The sequence below is a fragment of the Aethalodelphis obliquidens genome, unplaced genomic scaffold, assembly GCF_003676395.1.
Source record: "Aethalodelphis obliquidens isolate GAN/ISIS:26980383/991018 unplaced genomic scaffold, ASM367639v1 scaffold23, whole genome shotgun sequence".
NCBI lineage: Eukaryota > Metazoa > Chordata > Mammalia > Artiodactyla > Delphinidae > Aethalodelphis > Aethalodelphis obliquidens.
Genome location: NW_020837967.1, coordinates 17,080,080 through 17,098,998, shown reverse-complemented (window position 1 = coordinate 17,098,998; position 18,919 = coordinate 17,080,080). Strand labels below are relative to the sequence as shown.

General features: G+C 39.0%; 1 protein-coding gene across 1 annotated transcript in view; it reads right to left on the bottom strand.

Annotated features, from left to right (window-relative positions):
• Positions 1 to 18,919, bottom strand: part of MYO3A (myosin IIIA) — a 166,495-nt gene that overhangs the window by 26,547 nt on the left and 121,029 nt on the right. The window contains exons 22-28 of the mRNA XM_027121878.1: positions 18,445 to 18,524; positions 17,922 to 17,999; positions 15,184 to 15,389; positions 9,095 to 9,206; positions 6,151 to 6,313; positions 4,425 to 4,548; positions 1,623 to 2,535 (exon numbers count right to left, since the gene is read on the bottom strand). Coding sequence (XP_026977679.1) covers positions 1,623 to 2,535; positions 4,425 to 4,548; positions 6,151 to 6,313; positions 9,095 to 9,206; positions 15,184 to 15,389; positions 17,922 to 17,999; positions 18,445 to 18,524 — 1,676 coding nt within the window. The remainder of the gene's footprint in view (positions 1 to 1,622; positions 2,536 to 4,424; positions 4,549 to 6,150; positions 6,314 to 9,094; positions 9,207 to 15,183; positions 15,390 to 17,921; positions 18,000 to 18,444; positions 18,525 to 18,919) is intronic.

Genomic DNA, 18,919 nt, shown 5'->3' with positions numbered 1-18,919 from the left:
CCAAGGTCGGATAAAGTCCCCACTTGACAAAACCTCCCCCTTTGCGCTACTTGCCCATCTCACATCTTCCATTCAAAACTGGCCAACATATGACCCTCCAGAAGCACTCTCTCCTGATAACTCCTTCCCAGGGTCCCTAAGATCTGGCTTCCATCCTTAGCATTCTGCCGCCGTGGCTCTTCTGCTTTTATCCTGAGGAGCCCCCCTGCTGACTGTGACTGTGTTGACCTCCCTCCTTTCCTGTCCAGGCTTCTTCGCCTGACTTCAGCGCTACCCTCTCTCTCCTGGTTCCTCTTTCCATCCTGGCCCCTCTGCCTCTACCTTGTCTGTTAACACGGCTGCCCTGCTAGGTTGAAGGTGGGGCTCCTGCTCTTCTGCCTCGAGCTCTGCTCCCGGGGAGTACCGAATCCACTCCCACGGTGGTTTTGCCAGCTGTAGGTGGATGCCAGGCGATTCTGCATCTCCTGAATGTGGCAGTTGCTTGGCAGGTCAGGGTCCTAATCTCTGCTTTGGTCTTTAGAGTGAGCAGATTTATCACAAGGAAGGGAAGGACTGCCTGTATATTAAACTCAATATTTCCATGTGCTTTAAAAAAAAGTAGAACAGGAAGGGACTAAATAAAACAATGGCAGATCTATGACCAGCTAGGGGTTGGAGATGTTTGGGCCACACTCGTAACAGTCAGGGGGTGTCCAAGGGCAGTTATTGTGTTTCTTGCGGGCTTAGCCACCGTCAGACAAAAGGCAGAGTTTAGAGACTCAGCAGTAATAGGTGATCCTTCTTTGAACCCATTATGACATTTCTTCTATGATTTCATACACTATTGACTACCCTGATAGTACATATCCATTTATAATATGCATTTTAGAGGCCACCTAGTGAAAATCCTTCACTTTACACAGGAGAAAATAAGGGTGCTGACACACAAAGTGATTTTCTCAAGGTCAAACACCTAGAAAGAGAGAAAGAGCCAGAGTGGGGCAGGGACAGGGGCCTGTGACCTCTCCATAGCACTAATTTATCAGAGTTCCATGTACACCTGGGAGAAGACCTAAAGCCGACTGCCCCTTCTAGAAACAGCTGAAACACGCCTACCAATAGCACGAGATATTCTCCAAGAGGGAATTTTCCTTTGTGGCTTTTCTTGATGGTTCCTCGTGGCCATGACGGAACATATAGATTGTCATCGTCATTGCATATATGCTCAGTAATGCTACCATCTGATTCTGATACCTAATTATGTCTTCTCAAAATTTGGGGTACAGAAAGCATAGACTTTAGAGGATTTTGAAAACTTTTTTTTCAGCTATAATGGAAGATCTCAGATACATGGAAATTTGCATTGTCAAATGCCAGCATTTTAGTAGGCTGTATAAACCAATGACTAGTCTCCTTACTACACAAGATTTCCATCATATTTTATACTATTTTTATCATAGAAATTTGTTTACAAAATTTATGGCTATTCGAATAGCACTGTCCCTGAGATGTTTTATGGAAAAGGTTTGCAATCTCATAAAAACAGATGAAACAATATATCAGTTATCAATTGTCTGTTTAACTCAGTTATCGTGGAGTCCCCAGAGATCTGTACTAGTAAACAAATCTGTTCGTTTACATACCTGTTTTGAAAAAATTGCCAAATCACACGCTTCTTTTTCTGAAATTGCTTTTGAGTCTCTAATGCTCTTCATCCTGATGTTACAGTATTCCTCAAATTTTGCAGGATGGGAATACAAAGTGTGAGTGTTTCTTGCTACTTCTGTCGGTGTTGCGATTGCTTTTTGATTTTTAAAAGAAGACATCCTGTCCTTCCTTAACTGCTGCCCCCTCTTGTAGCCCCGGTATTTGCTCTGAATGAACACCGCTGCTTTGTCTTCTTTTTCCTGGGCTTGCATTGCCGGTTCGATTTGCCTCTCTTGGACCATCCCATGCCTCACAGGGTTCCTCTGATGACTGCATACTGGGGCATTCTGGGTGACCACGGACGTCTTCTTTTCTTTTTCCTTGCTATTTGCATCTTGGCAAACCGACCTGTGGCTAAGACTAGGTTCTAAAGTTTTTTTAAAAGAAGGCTGCTTAGGAGCTGAGGTCTCCTGCGCTAACCAAAGTCCTGGGTAGCTTGGCCTTTCTGATATGGCCTTCCTTTCTAGATATGCTGCTTTTGAGTCTTCGAAATTCCTTTCCTCTGTGTAGCACTGATAATAATTCTGGACCACAGTGTCCTCCTTTTCCATTTTCCTTATCTTACTATTTTCTTCCAAGTCTTTCATATACTTCTTATTGGTGTTTACTTCTGCCCAAGGGTCCCCCACCAGATACAATTCTTGCTTAGCCTCTTCCTCATATACATTGTTCATTTTTTTCGTGGTCTGATATCCTCTGTTGTTACTTTCCATAGCATTCGTGGATTCCCCCTCAGCTTTGAAAGTAGAAGTCTTCACTACAGATGTATTCCCCTTGTTATTTGGAGCTGGAATGACTGTTTCATTAGTAGAGACTGCATTCTCTGTCTGTTTCTTCACAAAGGATTCCCTGTGTAAAATATATTGCATCGGAATATATGATACTAAACTAGAGTTTATTACCTTGTTTGGCAATAGCACATGTTACATTATGTTGGGAGCAAAGCAAAAGGGACAAAAAAGCTCAAAATAAAGACTTATCAAGTCACAATAATTGAGTATTTCTCCTGAAATGTCCTCTCTAGTGACAACTGTGATGGCTACTCAAATAATGAGAAAACTAGCTTCAAATTAGGGTGAGAAATATCCTAGCATAATTTCACTTACTGAGGTATCAAAATCCTAGGAATTTAATCACTTCAACATATCTCCTTTTCCAAGAAATTATCTTTTTTGCTTCGTTCAGGATTGTATTTCTTCCAAAAGTAGCAGAGGGTACAGAGTAATGGGAAAAGATGATTATAGTACATTTATTACATTAAGAAGACAAGGAAAAAAAACACATTTTCCTCTTTCATAATTTTCTGTGATAGCCATCATTTGTTAGTATTTGTCACAATTCTGAAAGATTTGAGAAGAGCTAAAATAATAAAAAGCTAGAAGGTGATGTAGGAACAAACATAACATTGGGTGTTCAGTTAGTGAGGGCATACATTTAAAAATACGCTCATCGAGTCCCTAGATTATTAAAACATATTGTAACTCAGCAGAAAACTTTGAATCTCTTGGTAGCCTTTTGTTTCTTTAAGAAGTCATTTTGCTTTTTAGAGACAAGAAAAACGTTGGTTACTTAGTTTTACATTTTATTAAAGTGTCATGTTCTCTTGTAAACTAGCAATTTTATATACAATGGTGAAAAACCACTGGCTGTTAAATTTGTTTCAGCTTCAAGACATTAAGATTAAATAGGAAATTAAAAAAAAAAGATATGTCCTTTTCCAAACAAAGTACCTACAATAAGGAGATGGGGAAACTATATCTACATTTGAGACCAGTAAGTAGGGTATGTTCACTAGGTTGCATGCTGTACTTTGATAAGCTCTAAGTCTACGGAGCACAGAAAATATCTTACAAAATTCAAGGAAAAGCAGTGTCCCTGCTATGGTTCATGATCTTGTTCATGATACGCTGGCCAAAATTTCACAGTTGTTCCTTTATTAATACCCTTTTGAAAGGACAGTTGGAATGATTTCCCCTTAACTTGAAGATAAGATCTTCTTTGACGAGGGAAGTGTGGTCATCGGAGTGAAATGACAACAAACTCTCCAATAGGATAAAGAACACAAAAGTGGCCACAGGGTGTCGCTGACACTGTCAGGAACCTGGTTAGGTATGAGAAAGACTGTGGACTTTTATTTTTTTAATTTTTATTGGAATATAATTGCTTTACAATGTTGTGTTAGTTTCTACTGTACAGCAAAGTGAATCAGATATATATATATATATATATATATATATATATATATATCTCCCCTGGTTTTTTGGATTTCCTTCCCATTTAGGTCACCACAGAGCACTGAGTAGAGTTCCCTGTGCTCTGTGCTATACAGCAGGTTCTCATTAGTTATCTATTTCATACACAGTAGGGTATATATATCAATCCCATTCTCCCAATTCATCCTACCCCTCCTTCCCCCCTTGGTATCCGTAAGTTTTGTTCTCTACATCTGTGTCTCTATTTCTGCTTTGCAAATAAGTTCATCTGCACCATTTTTCTAGGTTCCACATATAAGCAATATTATATGATACTTGTTTTCTTCTTTCTTACTTCACTCTGTCTGACAGTCTCTAGGTCTATCCACGTCTCTGCAAATGGCACTATTTCATTCCTTTATATGGCTAAAAATATTACATTGTATATGTGTACCACATCTTGTTCATTGTGGACTTTATTTTGTGACTTTCCAGATGTGAAAAATCTATACTGTCAAGATGGTATAAGAATGAACATTATTTTACCTTTTATTTTCGAAGTTTTTCTTGTAGTCAAATTCCTGATCTTGAGTCTGAATGGTTTTTACTGCTGTGTTTTTCGTGTTAACAATTTCTTTCCTTTGTTTCCTGGCTAGATGTCCTCTTGCAGCTGAAACATATAAGGCCCAGAGCAGTGTTAATTATAATAAATAAAAAGCATTACTTCAATGGGTAGAAACAAATGGCTTTTCACCATCAGTGCCAAAGAGGAAAATGAAATTAAAGATTCCAAATAGAACAGGTTCGAAAAAATATGGGACTCATTAAGAAGACTCTTCCAGATGACAAGCTTTAGCAAGAAAATAATTGAAGTAACTTTCGTATTAAGGGGAGTATTAAGATGAAACTAAAATGATAGAGATGAGCTAAGTTGATGAAAAAGACAACGTGTACTCACCATTTGCTTAAAATCTGCTAATGCTTATGTTTCTTTTATTCCTGCCATGTTCAGCTATTCATGGGAGAAAACCCCTATTATCTAAGTATATGGTTTGAACCTTTTGGCCAATTATTCTTGGAGCCAGATATATTTCAGAATTCAGACTTAAACTTTTTTAAAAAAATTTTTAGAAAAGTAATTTGGAACAAATAACATATATTCTGTAAAATTCCCCATGGTAAATCAGCATTCCATAGTCAAACACATGAATATTTCTCCAGAAAAACATACAATTCTTACCAAGTGGGATGAATAAAGGACTGTGAATATCAGGTCATGTTTCACTTCCAAATGAGTTATGAAAAACCTCTTTTTTCAGTGTTTTATGAAGTTTGGAATTGTGGATAAAGAATTAAATCCCAAATTGCAGGGTTTGCATTTTTGATGTCCCAGTGAGAGTGAAGGGCTTAAAGTTCCAAAAGACGATGATGAGCTCTTATGGACTGACGGATTGGAACTGGACCTTGAACTGAATCTTTTGAATGTCAGTCAGCTACTCTGCCCACCACATCAGTGTTCTTCAGAATGTAGCTTGCAAATAAATAGTGGATCATAAAATCGATTTAGTGGGCCAAATCTAACAACTAGAAATTAAATGGAATAAACCAGAATAGAAAAGTATCAGAAGGCAGTGCTTGTAGTATGTGTGTATATCGGGTTACAGAGTAAAATACATTGTTTGTTATGGGTATCTAGTCAAAAGTTTTTGAAAGATATTGTATTAAGCCATGCTGTGTTCTAAATTTAGCTTTTCATAGAAAAATGGAAAGTGAAATCCCAAGTCTATTAATACGTTTAATAAAAACTTGTGAAATATGATTATAAATATTATTTCCCTACAGTTAACAGAAAGAAATGGATGCCCTTTAGCAGAGTGAGATTTCATTAAGTTGTCAAAAATTATGGCAAGTGTAACCTTTGGAATAAACTAGGGAAAATGTTACTGCCCAATGGGTTATAATAATATGATTCTTGAGATCTACAATTAATTCAGTCACTTGCTGTAGCTTGCACAATACGTCAATTGTGTTTCATTGTGACAGAAAATTTGAAAATTATTTTCTTTAAAACAAAACATTTATTCAGATATTAAAAGTGTCAGTCACTACAACAATCATTCAGATTTAGCACAGAGAAAGTATCAAGGTAACAGAGTTTGGAATTAAACACGAAAGCGACATAAGAATTGGAGGTAAGTAAGATTTGATTTCATGCACACATCTAAACACAGCATTACGTTCTGTTACACGGTGAGATGGTCTGAGTGATTACCTGACTGTATTATTATAGCGCTCTCTTTCCTTTTCTTCTGTATTTTTTGGTATCTTCTTGAACCCAAGAATCCTCTGACACAGGCTTGAATCAAAATAAGCTTGTCGATGGCTTCCTTTCGCATTAAATTTAACTGTTCCACATGATAATACTTAAGGAACACCTTAAAGGAATTAAAATAAAACACAAATAAAACTACGGCGTGCAGGTGTGAAACAGTCAGGTGCTGTGCTCTGAAGACTAGATTATATTCTAAACATTTTTCGATTTTGGAAATCACTATCTTTTGCTTCTTTGGCTTGGATGTTGCTATCACATTATAGATTTTTATGATTGAAGAAAACCCCTCTTTGAGAAGGAATATAGTTTAACAATCATACTGTTTATTTGCAACAGGTACCTAGGTTTTGTTGGATAGGCCAATATGAGTGGAGGATACCAAGCTCTTTTATCAAAGTTTTAGCATCAGATACTCTGGACAAAGCTAATTTTTTATGCTTTTTGAAAGAAGAGATAATTAAACTTCCCAAACTTAAAAATCTTACAAATCTATTTGTAAGAGAGAGGACAATTATAGTTAGAGGAGTTCATTCACCAAATGTTTACGGAGACCTATTCTATGTACTTATCTGCTGGAACACAAAGGTGAACAAACCAGGGGCACTGCCCTGCAGGGGCTCACAGTGTTGTCAGTGGAGAGAGTAAGGCAGAGAGAGGGTCCCATGCAGAATGAACAACTTTCTCACCGGACCCAGCAGCCACTGTGAAGATAGGAGGGCTGTTTTTTGATGATTCTAAAATCAAAATGAATCGGAGCAACAGGGGAGCCTGAAGGCTCGGAGCTATTCTCAACTAAGAGTTTTCAACCACTCCCAGGAAATAGGAAGGTATGTTTTTTTTTCTTTTAATGGCTAAATTTACTAATGAAAGTCACCTCAAAGAGAGTTTATTGAATCCACTAAGAAGTCACTTGAATTCAAATTTAAGAGCTGAGTCATGAGACCTGGTAACCCTGACTGTAGAATTCTCTCAGCACTTAGAAGCCTGGCACCAAGGGCCGACAGTTTAGCATTACAGGTTTTGATTGAATTTAGTTTTAATTTCTACAGGACTCTAGATGCTAATATATTTAGTCTATTCTACTGCCAACAATTCATTTAAAATTCAATCTATCTAAAAAGGTCATCATTTTTTTTTGCACAGCATTAGGAATGTTCTTATATTGAATACTTTTATCCATCTTAATGAATTGGAAAAGGTGAAGTGGAAAAATACAAATAGCTTTAAAATGCTGCTTAAATATCATGCAAAACTGGAACTGCAAAGGGCCTTTTTACAAGTTAAAACTCCATTTGAAGTTAGGCATGTGTTTCAGACCATAAATCATGAGATGTCAGCCTGACAAAATTCACTCTTGTGAGAATCTGAAAGAAAATGGTGTGAATAAAGAACATATCTTTGTAATGCTCAGGAATCCCCCTTACTAAATACTAAAGTAAATACGGATTACTGAATATGTGGGACACTCCGTATAAGATAAACACTTTGAAAATTTCCTTAAATTGTTACAGGCCTAACTTTTCTTTTTTTAAACTAATTTTTATTGGAGTATAGTTGATTTACAATGTTGTGTTAGTTTCTGCTATACAGCAAAGTGAATCAGTTATAAGAAAGACAAATATCATATGACATTGTTTATATGTGGAATCTAAAAAAAATGGTACAAACGAACTTATTTACAAAACAGAAATAGAGTCACAGATGTGGAAAACAAACTTATCGTTACCGAGGGGGAAATCGGTGGCGGCGGGGTGGGGGGATAAATTGGGAGATTGGAACTGACAGATACTACTGTATATAAAAGAGGTAACTAACAGGCCTAACTGTTCATCTGAACATATGAACATTCTGTCCCACACTTCCCACAGCTAATATAGATTTCTTGGCAAGTGTGGCATGTCAGTCTACGTCTATGGAAGAGCTGAAAGCAGTTACTCTTGAGTGGTCAATCTGAGTACTTCTTTGCCTTAGCTTGATTTTCTTCTCCATCCTCCCCCAGTGATACGTTTAGTGCACTCCCAGGACCTGGTCCTGTTTATCTCCTTGTCCCCATCTTGTTTGTAATGCTCTGAGGATATCTGAGAAGTAAATGCATCCTTTCTCCAAGAAGCCACCTATCTTACTTCCATATTCAAAACAGGTTATGATTTTGTACTTCATTCTTTAAGGCAGGGGTCCCCGACTCCCAGGAGGAACCGGGCCGCACAGCAGGAGGGGAGCGGTAGGCGAGCGAGCGGAGCTTCATCTGCCGCTCCCCACCGCTCCCCGTTACCACCTGAGCCATCCTCCCCCCGCCCCCCATCCGCGGAAAAACTGTCTTCCACGAAACCAGTCCCTGGTGCCAAAAACGCTGGGGACCGCTGCTTTAAGGGATTAAATAAGCTAAGATCTCACAGGCTCTCAGATCTGATACATAAACACACCAATATCCAAACACCTATAGTGTGCGTCTAGTAATAACATTTCACTCCAGATAAATTTCAAGTTTACAACAAAAGCAGATTTGAGAATTAGGAAAATAAAGAAAAACAGAATCCTATTGAAATCATTATGATTCTCGACAGCTTTTTGACTATATTTGGTACTGATAAAACAGAGAAAATATAAAAGTCTGTTTTCTAGAGTCATCCCTTCCATCTTTTTTTGGATAGCTCTTCAAGATATATTTTTCTTGAATTTCTTAAAAGAAACCTTTACGAGAGCAAAGTGTTTAATTTTGCTGAAGAAGGAAACCGCTATGACTTTATCAATTTTCTTCCTGTTTCAAGCTAAAGATTCTATAACATGAAAAGCCATGATATTTTCAATCACTGTAAAATGTAATTCTCAGTACATCCACCATAAGTATGAATTTTTTTCTTGAAAAATTATATGAAAACATTACTTTTGTTTTTCCAAGAGCCCAGTTATCAAGACCAGCTTTTTCCAAAATGGTGGCACAGGTGTCAGGGCTCAGTGGAGGTTCTTCACACCACTTGTAACAGAGAACGTGGTACCTTTGAATGGGAGAGAGGGCTGGTTAGTATTTCATAAAAGTTTAACGTCTCAGGAGCCTGGTGGGCTTCTTAGAACAACTCTGCAGTAAACTGAATTCCAGACTGACTACTTGTGTAATTTGAGCATTGTTTTTCACTTCAGTGATGCTTTTCAACACAACACTAAAACCCCGTACAAAACTGTCGTTCAAAAAAAAATTAACTGGATATTTTTTAGAAAGCAACCTTTCTCTGGTCACTAAAAGCAGAAGGACCGCAGTGGCAGAAGCAGAGGGAAAGATGTCATTCATTTTTTTCATCTTCACAAAAACACTGGGAGCTGATCTTCAAATTGGATGAAGGAGTTTAATTCTACACGAACTTCCCGCATTACAGCAACAATTGAGGGGAGGAAGTGAGTAAGGGCTTAATGCAGGAGGGAAATGAGAGAGGAGGAGATACTGCCCATCCGCCTGTGTTCTAGATGTCATCTCTTCCTGTCCCTCCTCCTCTCTTCTTCTGTGTATTTTCAATCCCCTTTCTCTCTCCAGCCTCCTCACACTTAGCGCAAAGCAATCCCCCTGAGTGCCTCTCCTCTGAAATGCTTCCATATCCCCCACTAGCTTTGTGGACAAACAGAAAGATGGTTTAGGATAACTGTCTCCAGTTCCCTACTTCCCATCACTCCTCCGCTCCTGGGATCTTACTTAATCGCATGTGATTTTTTTAGTGATGAAGCCTTAGCTGGTTGTTTTCCATCCTAATCCTAAGTGTTCCTTCTGTAGTTCTCCGTCTTGAGAGAGTGTCCCTGAGATTCCCAGCCCACCCTGCCCCTCCCCCGTTTCTCCTCCTCCTTTTCAGTCTCCTCGACATGCCTCCTCGACTTGCTGCTTAAATGCTAGGGCTCTACAGTGCTGTTTCTTTCTAAGCTCTCTCCACGCGTCACGTCTACATGCACGACTCTGACTGTTCCCTGTATGTGATGATTGCTCTACATACATCCTCAGCCCTATTTCCATAAACTGGGAACACATTACTTCTGACTGCCTGCCCTACATCCCCACCTGCTTATCCCACAGACACTCCGGACTCAGCAAAATGCATCACCTTTTCCTTCTTATCTCTGTGAATGATGTCACCCCTTCTTAAAGTACTAAAGCTAGAAATCTGTGTGTCATCCTAGATTCTTTCCTACTCTTCACTCGGTGTATCCAACAAGCTTAGAAGCCTCTCTGAAATCCCTTTCTCTCTAGTCCTACTGCCCTTACCTTAAACCACCTCCCGACTGGCTATGTGCGTCTTCACGCCCTCCTCCCCGCTTCCTAGCCGATGTCCACAGCCCTGTCTGAATTATCTTAATAAAATGAAAACCTGATCAAGTCCTTTCCTGACTTGAAAGTGTCCGAGAATTTCCCACGTTCTAAGCTGGGACGGCAAAAGCAGGTGCTTTCAAAGGCTGGGCAGGCCACGTGAATATGTGAGCCGGGAAGTGTGACAATGTAGGAAATGCAGAGGTCACACCTGCTGAAAGGCAGTCTTTACAACTGGCTGCCACGCATGATGACGAGTCTGCATGCCCCCTACTGCTCCGTATCCCTGCCCGCCTTGCTAGCCTCACCCTTGGCCATCTTCCACGGACATCTTGGGCTCCAGTCATGAAAGCTATTCACAGTTATGCCAAAGGGCCACATCTGCTCGTGGCTCGATGCTTCTGGGTGTGTCATCCTCTGTGCCTGTATGTCCTTCCATCCTCACTCCTTGTTCCCTCAAAGAAGACCTACTCTTTCAATATTCTAGAAACGCTCTTTAACAAATCTTCAGTGAATAGACCACTGGACTAACATTCTATTTCCCTGTGTAAGACACACCGGCTGATGTCCACTGCACACTTGGGGTGCGTGGGCCGCAGCTCTGCCTAGTGTGCCTGGGCGCTTCTGCTCCTCCCAGGGGAGCTGTGTTTGCTGCCAAACCTGTTCATTCACTTGGTGAGGAGTTATTCAAATAAATATCAGATAAACTGATGAAACGTGAGTGAGGAAAGCCAGAGGGCTCTTTCTCGAAAAATGCATCAAATGCTTTGGTAAGATCTTCTAAAGAAGTACTTATTCTAAAAAACTATGGAATTAAACATGGATGAAGCCATTACAGAAGTTGGAGCAGAATCATAAGAATCAAGGAATATTTAGCCCTGTGATTGTTTCAGGAGTTATCTTTAACTTCTTGCTTCCCCTCAAGAAATATGAATGGAAATCATACATAAGGAATTATGAACAGTTTATGTAAGAAAGAGTCAATAAACTCTGATTAGTGGACATTATTCAAAGAAAAAAATAAGCCTATATCAAAAGATTGAAAAATGAATACATGTTGATGTTCTAATATATATATTACTTTTATGATTATCTGCTTTCTCTGAATTTCTACTATAATCTAAGAAGTCTCCCCCTTCTCTCCTCACTCCCCCCAGCTCTACTTCATGCTCCCAGACCTGCACACTTTTAGTAAAAATATCCACTCTCTTTCATTCGTGTAACAAATACTTATTGAACACCCAGCATGTGCCAGGCACCCTCCTAAGTGCTGGGGACACTGCAGTGAACACGGCAGACCAACACCCTGGCCTCCTGGAGTTTATGTTACATCGTATGATAATGTAGATAATCAGATCCCTGTTCCCACAACTAGTCTGGACTGTGAGTTTCTTAATGTCAGAGGTTCTTTTATGAATCTTTGGGTTAAGATCTGAGTTAATCTTTTGTTCAAGGACTGGAACATAGTGGGTCTGAAATTAAATGCTTGTTGAGTGACTCATGGACTGTCTCTGGGACTTGCTGTGGAAATAAACATCTAGGCACACCAGATGAGCTTATGGAGGAAAGCCCCAGACCTGTGCTTTGTTGTGCCTCGTTTTAAATCCAACATACTGACTCTGCTTTGCTTTTTATGGGTTTGCTTCATGGTGTACATTGTGGTATTTTAGACCACAGCACAGTAGGTTGTAAGTAATTCGGGGAGTTTGAGGCTGAGGCAAAAATAATAATGAAAATAATTATAGCTGCTATGTATTGTCGACATTTGGCTCTATCTACAAACTTCATATATATTACTTAATTTACTGTTTATAACCACCTATAAAGTAGATATTGATACTATCATCATCATCCTTATTTGCAGATGGGAAGACTGAAGATTGAACGTTACTCAAGTAACGCTGAACAAAGTCACACATTTAGTAAGTGGCAGAATTGGGATTCAAACCTGGGTTTTCTGATTTCAAAGCATGTGTACTTACCTCCTTCACTACACTACTTCCTTCGTTAAGTTCTGTTTGTTTTAGAGCTCTGAAAGCCAAACCATTGTGTATAGGTGCCTGGTGGGAAAATAGAGCCAACTTCAGTGGCTTCTTAGTATAAGGGTTCATTTGAAGTAACTACAGTAAAAACCCAGTGTCTTGTGCAAAGTAAGTTCATGTTATATGTCTTCCTTAAGGATTATTTCTTTGTCACAAAACAGAAGAGTTTATCTACAACAGAATGGACAAAGGGTCTGATGAATTTTGCATCTTACAAGGAGGGTTAGTCAAAGGCTAAGCCAGACAGAGGAGGGTTATTTAGTCCTATTTGCACCTCCACAGGGCCTTTGCAAATTGTCCTGCCTTCCTAAGAGTCTAGCCAATTCGGATGACAGTTTTCAAATTAGTGACAGAGAAAAGGCTTAGCCTTTTCTTTCTGGAGCTCCCTAGATTCAGAACAGTTATTCACATGTTCTCCATAAGCTTAGTTTTTTCCCCTCTTCATTTATCATGTAGTAATTTGCTATTCTATAATAGCGTGGGACTTGGAAGCATATTTAAAATTTTATTCTCACCTCTGACCTTCCAAATAAGTTACCTTCAAGTACAACATCGTCAAGAAAATCAGCTCAGCTCGTCTACGGGCCATATTGTAAAACCGTAGATAGTTTTGAAACTACTAGTTTAGTCTAGCATTTAAGGCTCTCTCTTTATAACTTTACCTGATCGGTTTGCCCATCTGATCCCATCTTTATAATGTCTGTCACGTCAGTGACACATACTGCTCAGCCAGTCTAATCCAAGTCCCTCTAGTCTTTGGAACACCAACCTGTACACCAAGAAAGCCCCTTCCTGTCTTCTCCATAAACTATGCCCACCATCAGATCCCTGTTTAGCACTCTTTCTTGATATTCTCTCTTATCAGCCTTCTTGGAGGTCATCTTTCTCTTCCCTGAACTCTTACACTATGTACCATCCCTTTGGATCTTGGTATTTATTACCCTGCATTGTTCATTAACCTCTAAGTCTGCAGCTCTGAGAATCCTAACTGGACTGTTAACTCTTGAGGATCAAGCAAGCTTTAAAACTCAGTGTCTTCCACAGTACTTAGCACAGTGCCTTGTATAGTAAAAAAAGTCACTGATATTTAAGGGTACTTATATTAAGAATATATTAATGTTACCTATATCGATAGTTAAGCAAGTTAAAGATGAACTCTTCTCCTAAAAAATGAAAAGTATAATAATAAGGTCAAATTTTAATTTGAAATTTGAAACTCAAGAATGTTTGGGTTACCTGCTTTCATGTACAGAATGGAGAATTTACCTACTGGCCAATAAGAAATTCCAGTATTTTTTATTTCTTAAGTTTTGAATATAAAACTGGGTCTGCTCCGTGAGAAGTAAAGTCAATGATTAAATGTTGGCTGTACTTCTGAACTCTAAACCTTGAAGTTTTTAAGTCTGTCTTAAACTACTATAGAAGAGTTGCCAATATGAAAGTCACTATATTTATGTAATTTTGCTCTCTGTCATGAAAATGTGGGAGGGTTTTCTTTCTATCAAGGCAGTTCAAATGAATACCTTTCTTTCCTTTCCTAGGTCTCTAAAGAAAAAAAATCAAAAATTACCATGAATTGCTGAAAATATGCAAAAAGAATTAGAATTCTCATTTCATTTAGAAAGGGTCTTGGTTACCCCAAGTAAAAGAATGTTTCACACAGACAAGACAATGTTTTGTGGTTTTTTTGTGACTGCACAGTTCATTGTGCAATCACAAAACTTTGTTTTATTCTTAATATTACTTTGTACACTCTTTAAAAAAGGCAGAGAATGTTACCTATGGAGATTTCCTCAAATGCTAGGCTTTACCTGAAAATTGTAATAGACTTCACTTTTGAAAATTGAAACTTCAAGTTTAATGGCTAAATTATCGAATTGATAAGTATCAGAAACATGGGCATTTCAAACATTAAATATATAAGATATTGAGCCTCTGTAGCACCACTAGTGTGTCACTTGATCATATACGTTTAATATATAACTTAATTCATTTTACATTAATCTCGAACATTGAGAAGGACTCCTAAAACCTAATTGCTTCTGTATGTCTTCTAAATCCCCTTTAGAGACTATCTCACTCGAACCTCGTAACAACTCTATCAGGCAGTCATGAGGAAAATGAGGTTTCCTGGAGGCCAGGGTTTCTCAGCCTTGACACTGTTAATATCTTAGGCTGGATGATTCATTGTTGGGGGCGGGGAGGTTGTCCTGTGCATTTTAGGATGTTTAGCAGCATCTCTGGTCTCCACACACTAGATGCCGTCAGCACCCTGCCCTCCCACCAGTTGTGACAACCGAAAATGTCTCCACACATTAACATGTTTTTTGAGGGTCAAAGTCTCCCCTCATTGGCGATCACTGGTACCGGCCCATGGTCACCCAGCAAGTGGCAGAGCTAAGATGAGAACCGGCTCCCCAGAACAGAATCTCAGGCCCCTCTGTCATCCTGTCTCTGACCTGGGTCTCTCAGCTGACAACAGAAATTTCCAGCCGCAGTTAAGAGTTACCTGCTCTTTCGACACACAATCATTTTCATGAACAAAATGCCTCCTTCCTATAACCCCTGCGTGATTCTCTTTCTGTTTCCTATCATTCTTCTCAAGAATTTTTACTGTACATGGAAACTAAAAAGAAGTCCACATACCGCTTTATAAAGTTGGCAAAAAGTATCCGATGTGAGTATCCCTGCCTTCGAATTCTCGCTGTTTCCAGAATGCCTGTGTAGCGAAGCTGGAGCAGGACTTTCTCTTTGTCGTATTTTCTTGCCTGACGTTCATTGTTTGGTTTGATGCAGCGGACAAAGTGAGGTTGGCCGACCACCATTTTAGATAACAAATCCATCAGAGAATACTATAATATGCAACAAAAATAAAACTCCCAGCGTAGCATTCAGAAACTTACGAGCTCGCAGGTCTTTCTTTTAATTATAAGAATAAAATCTGAAAACTGAGGGTTACACAGTAATTCACAATGAGGGATATATGTGTTAATAAATATTTTCTTGATAGTATATTTTTAAAAATACATATTTACTCATAAACATGTAGAGGCAATAACTAGGAACTTAGCTATTAAAAGATTGCCTGTGAATTCTTTTTTTTTTTCGGTACGCGGGCCTCTCACTGCTGCGGCCTCTCCCGTTGCGGAGCACAGGCTCCGGACGCACAGGCTCAGCGGCCATGGCTCACGGGCCCAGCCGCTCCGCAGCATGCGGGATCTTCCCAGACCGGGGCACGAACCCGTGTCCTCTGCATCGGCAGGCGGGCTCTCAACCACTGCACCACCAGGGAAGCCCTTGCCTGTGAATTCTTAAGGCAACTTTAATTAATAGACAAAATTATTTTTGATATAGCTTGTTTGGAAGTAATTATATCCTCTCAGGGAAACTGGCCAAATTACAATATTTAGCACACAATCTGGTTTCCTCCTTATACGATTAATTTCCTTGTCTAGTTCTTTTTTTGTAGAAAGTACGAAAGTAAACACTTTAATCCCTCTGAGTACCATCTCCTAGTTTAAAATAAGGACTGAGAAGTTAATGCATTTTACTGTGTAAGACACAGCTATAAAAATAAGCAAATCCACTGAAGTATTCTAATCTGCTCTAGTTTGATAATTTCCTGATTTTAGAAATATTTTAACCACAAAACCATCTTCTGCAGCAATACCGTATTAAAACAGCAGCCAACTGCTGGACAACCAAGCATAACACAGTAGGATAATCATGGTTCAAATAAAATGAAATACCAACCAACCAGTATGTCAAAGACTGGGATTACGATTGTTGGCAAGGTAACGAGTGTATGAACATAGACAGCTGTTGATGGCTGAATCTCCTTTACTGATGGAAATATAAAGCCTGGGTTACAAAGCCAGTGCAAACCAAATCCTGGAATTGGGCAACTGACAAAGCACTGGGTTTGCACAGCTTCCTCTTGGGCACCGACACTCAGCTGTGAGCTTCTTCAAACAGCTGGGGTCTGCCACTTTGGGGCCCTGTTCATAACATTTATCTGTGAGTCATCATTGCAAACATCTGCCAGACACTAGAGATAGAAAGGTGATAGACGTGTCTGTTGGCATGCTGAGCAAGAGCTCCCTGCAATTTAGGCACTGGTGCTCCTTAGGGACCAAGGCAGAGTATTACATCATGTTCATCCTCCTCTGCAGAGTGAAACATAACTTAAAATATGGTACATACTATACGGAATTGCCTTCTATCCCTTTTCACTGCAGCCCGAGGTGTAAAACGACTTTATGAATGCATGGCTGGAACATACACACAGTGTTTGATGTCAACAACAGTGGTATGATAATGGTCTTGGATGACTCACTTAAAGACGAAAATAATCTGGCTGTAAATACTTTCAGTCCTTCAGCTGTGCTGCAGCCTGCTGTAAGGTGGATGTACCAGCAGCAAACGAGATATTAAGCATATAAATGCACTACGTGCTACTCAAAGATGTTAAGCACACACTGTCTGCTACGAGCTTAGGACTTGAGAAATATTTAATAAAGCTACCCAGTTATTTTTAAAAGTATTTCATGACTCTGTTAGGGAACTGGATTTATTCACTGAACATGTAGTAAATTTAACCCCATTTCCTCCCCTTCTCCCACATTACATGGTATTAATAAATTTCTAAATTTTAGGTGGTATTTTATTCATTTTCATTGGCTGGTTAGTATGATTTTATCAGAGAGATAAACAAGAACTGGAACCAATAATGAAGGCAGGGTCATCTAGAGTTTGTTCTCCAGGGCACAGAGAGAATGAAGTGCTTCTTTTCTTTCCTATCTCTTTCCTATCTTGTCCAAGGAAGAAAGGTCACCTTGGTCCTATGCTAAGGACACAGTGATTCACTTCCTTGGCATGTTACTGGTATCTCCCTGGTGTCCCTTCTCTTTGTCCCGTGCCTACACCAGTTCTGTTTTTCTTTTGAGGTGCTCAGTTCATCTAGGTACAGGGAGATGTGGAATGGAGGTGGATGCTCAACCTTGTCCATCTGTCCACCTTCAGATCATTCAGGGGTGGGAAGGAGGGCTGATGGTTTTCATACCACTGAATTTCAAACCCTTTTAGGCTTTATTCTAGTGAAAATGTATTTGGTTCTATGGACAAATTGTAACCAAGCTACAGACCGCCATTAAGATTGACCTAGTATACAATAATTTCATCAATAAAATACCAAAGTAAACCAACCCATAGGTTTTTGAGAATGCACTGTAACATATCGTGTATCTAACAGATAGTAAATGAAATACAACACAAATTCTCTTTTGCTAATAGCACTCTGATATTTGTTACTTACTTTTAATCTGTAACTCCCATTTAGAATAAATAACATGCCTAAGCACACACAACATAATTTAATATCTTACTCTAAAATACGATGCAACTGTTTGTGTTTTCATGTTGGTTGTCTCTCTGGCGTGACGGGCGGCTTCTCCAGTTTCACCCTAAGACCCAGAAAGACAGCGATAGTTCAGCACCTATTGTAATTTATGCTCTACAGGGAGCACGTGGAATTTTCCTTAGTCTATGCCTTCACACACATAAAATAACAAAATGTTGAATTTTAATTTTAAGGTAATTGTTTTGCCAGTCTCATTGGGATTTTAATCAGTTTTGCCTGGAATGTATCTCTGACCTTAGCTAATACATTTTTAGTTGGTCTTAGAGTAACATTAAAACTAGCTATAAATGAAGAGTTAGGAATATATCAGAAATGCATGATTATCTTAGTGACTAGCGGTAATATGAACATAAGTATCTGTTTAAGTAGAAAAGAAAGATCAAAGGGAGAAAACGAAGGGAAAGGCTGTTTACTCTTATCATACAAATACTTCCATTGTAAAGGTTAGATTCTTAGACTCAACTGCCATGAAGAATACATTTCCTTACCTTTGTCACGTTGATTGATTTTTCTGAAGTCCTCATTTGATAGTTCATTATGTTTTTAGTTTTAGAATATGGCAGATTACCTATGGGAATGTAGATAAAATTAATACACCTTTTAGAATCCTTAATGGTAGAAGATTTCCTCCATTTACTTCAATGTTAAAATAAGCATTGCTGGCCCTGCAATATTCATACTCACGTGCTTGATTAACTAGTTATTGAGACACTTAGAAATCAAATAATATTACTTGAAAATGTATAACAAATTTTAAATTCAGAAAAACACTCCAGCTTAGGGAATTGAAAAAGGAGAGGTAAGTGTTGGATTTCCGTTTAATTGCTACAAGATATGGGGTGATTAGGATAAAGGGAGCAATTTGCTTCTTTGTGTGTGTGTGCTAAATAGCATCTGAGACTTTCTTTAGTGCAAATGTAAGCTTTACAATGGGCCTTAAAAATCATATGGATCATTAATTCA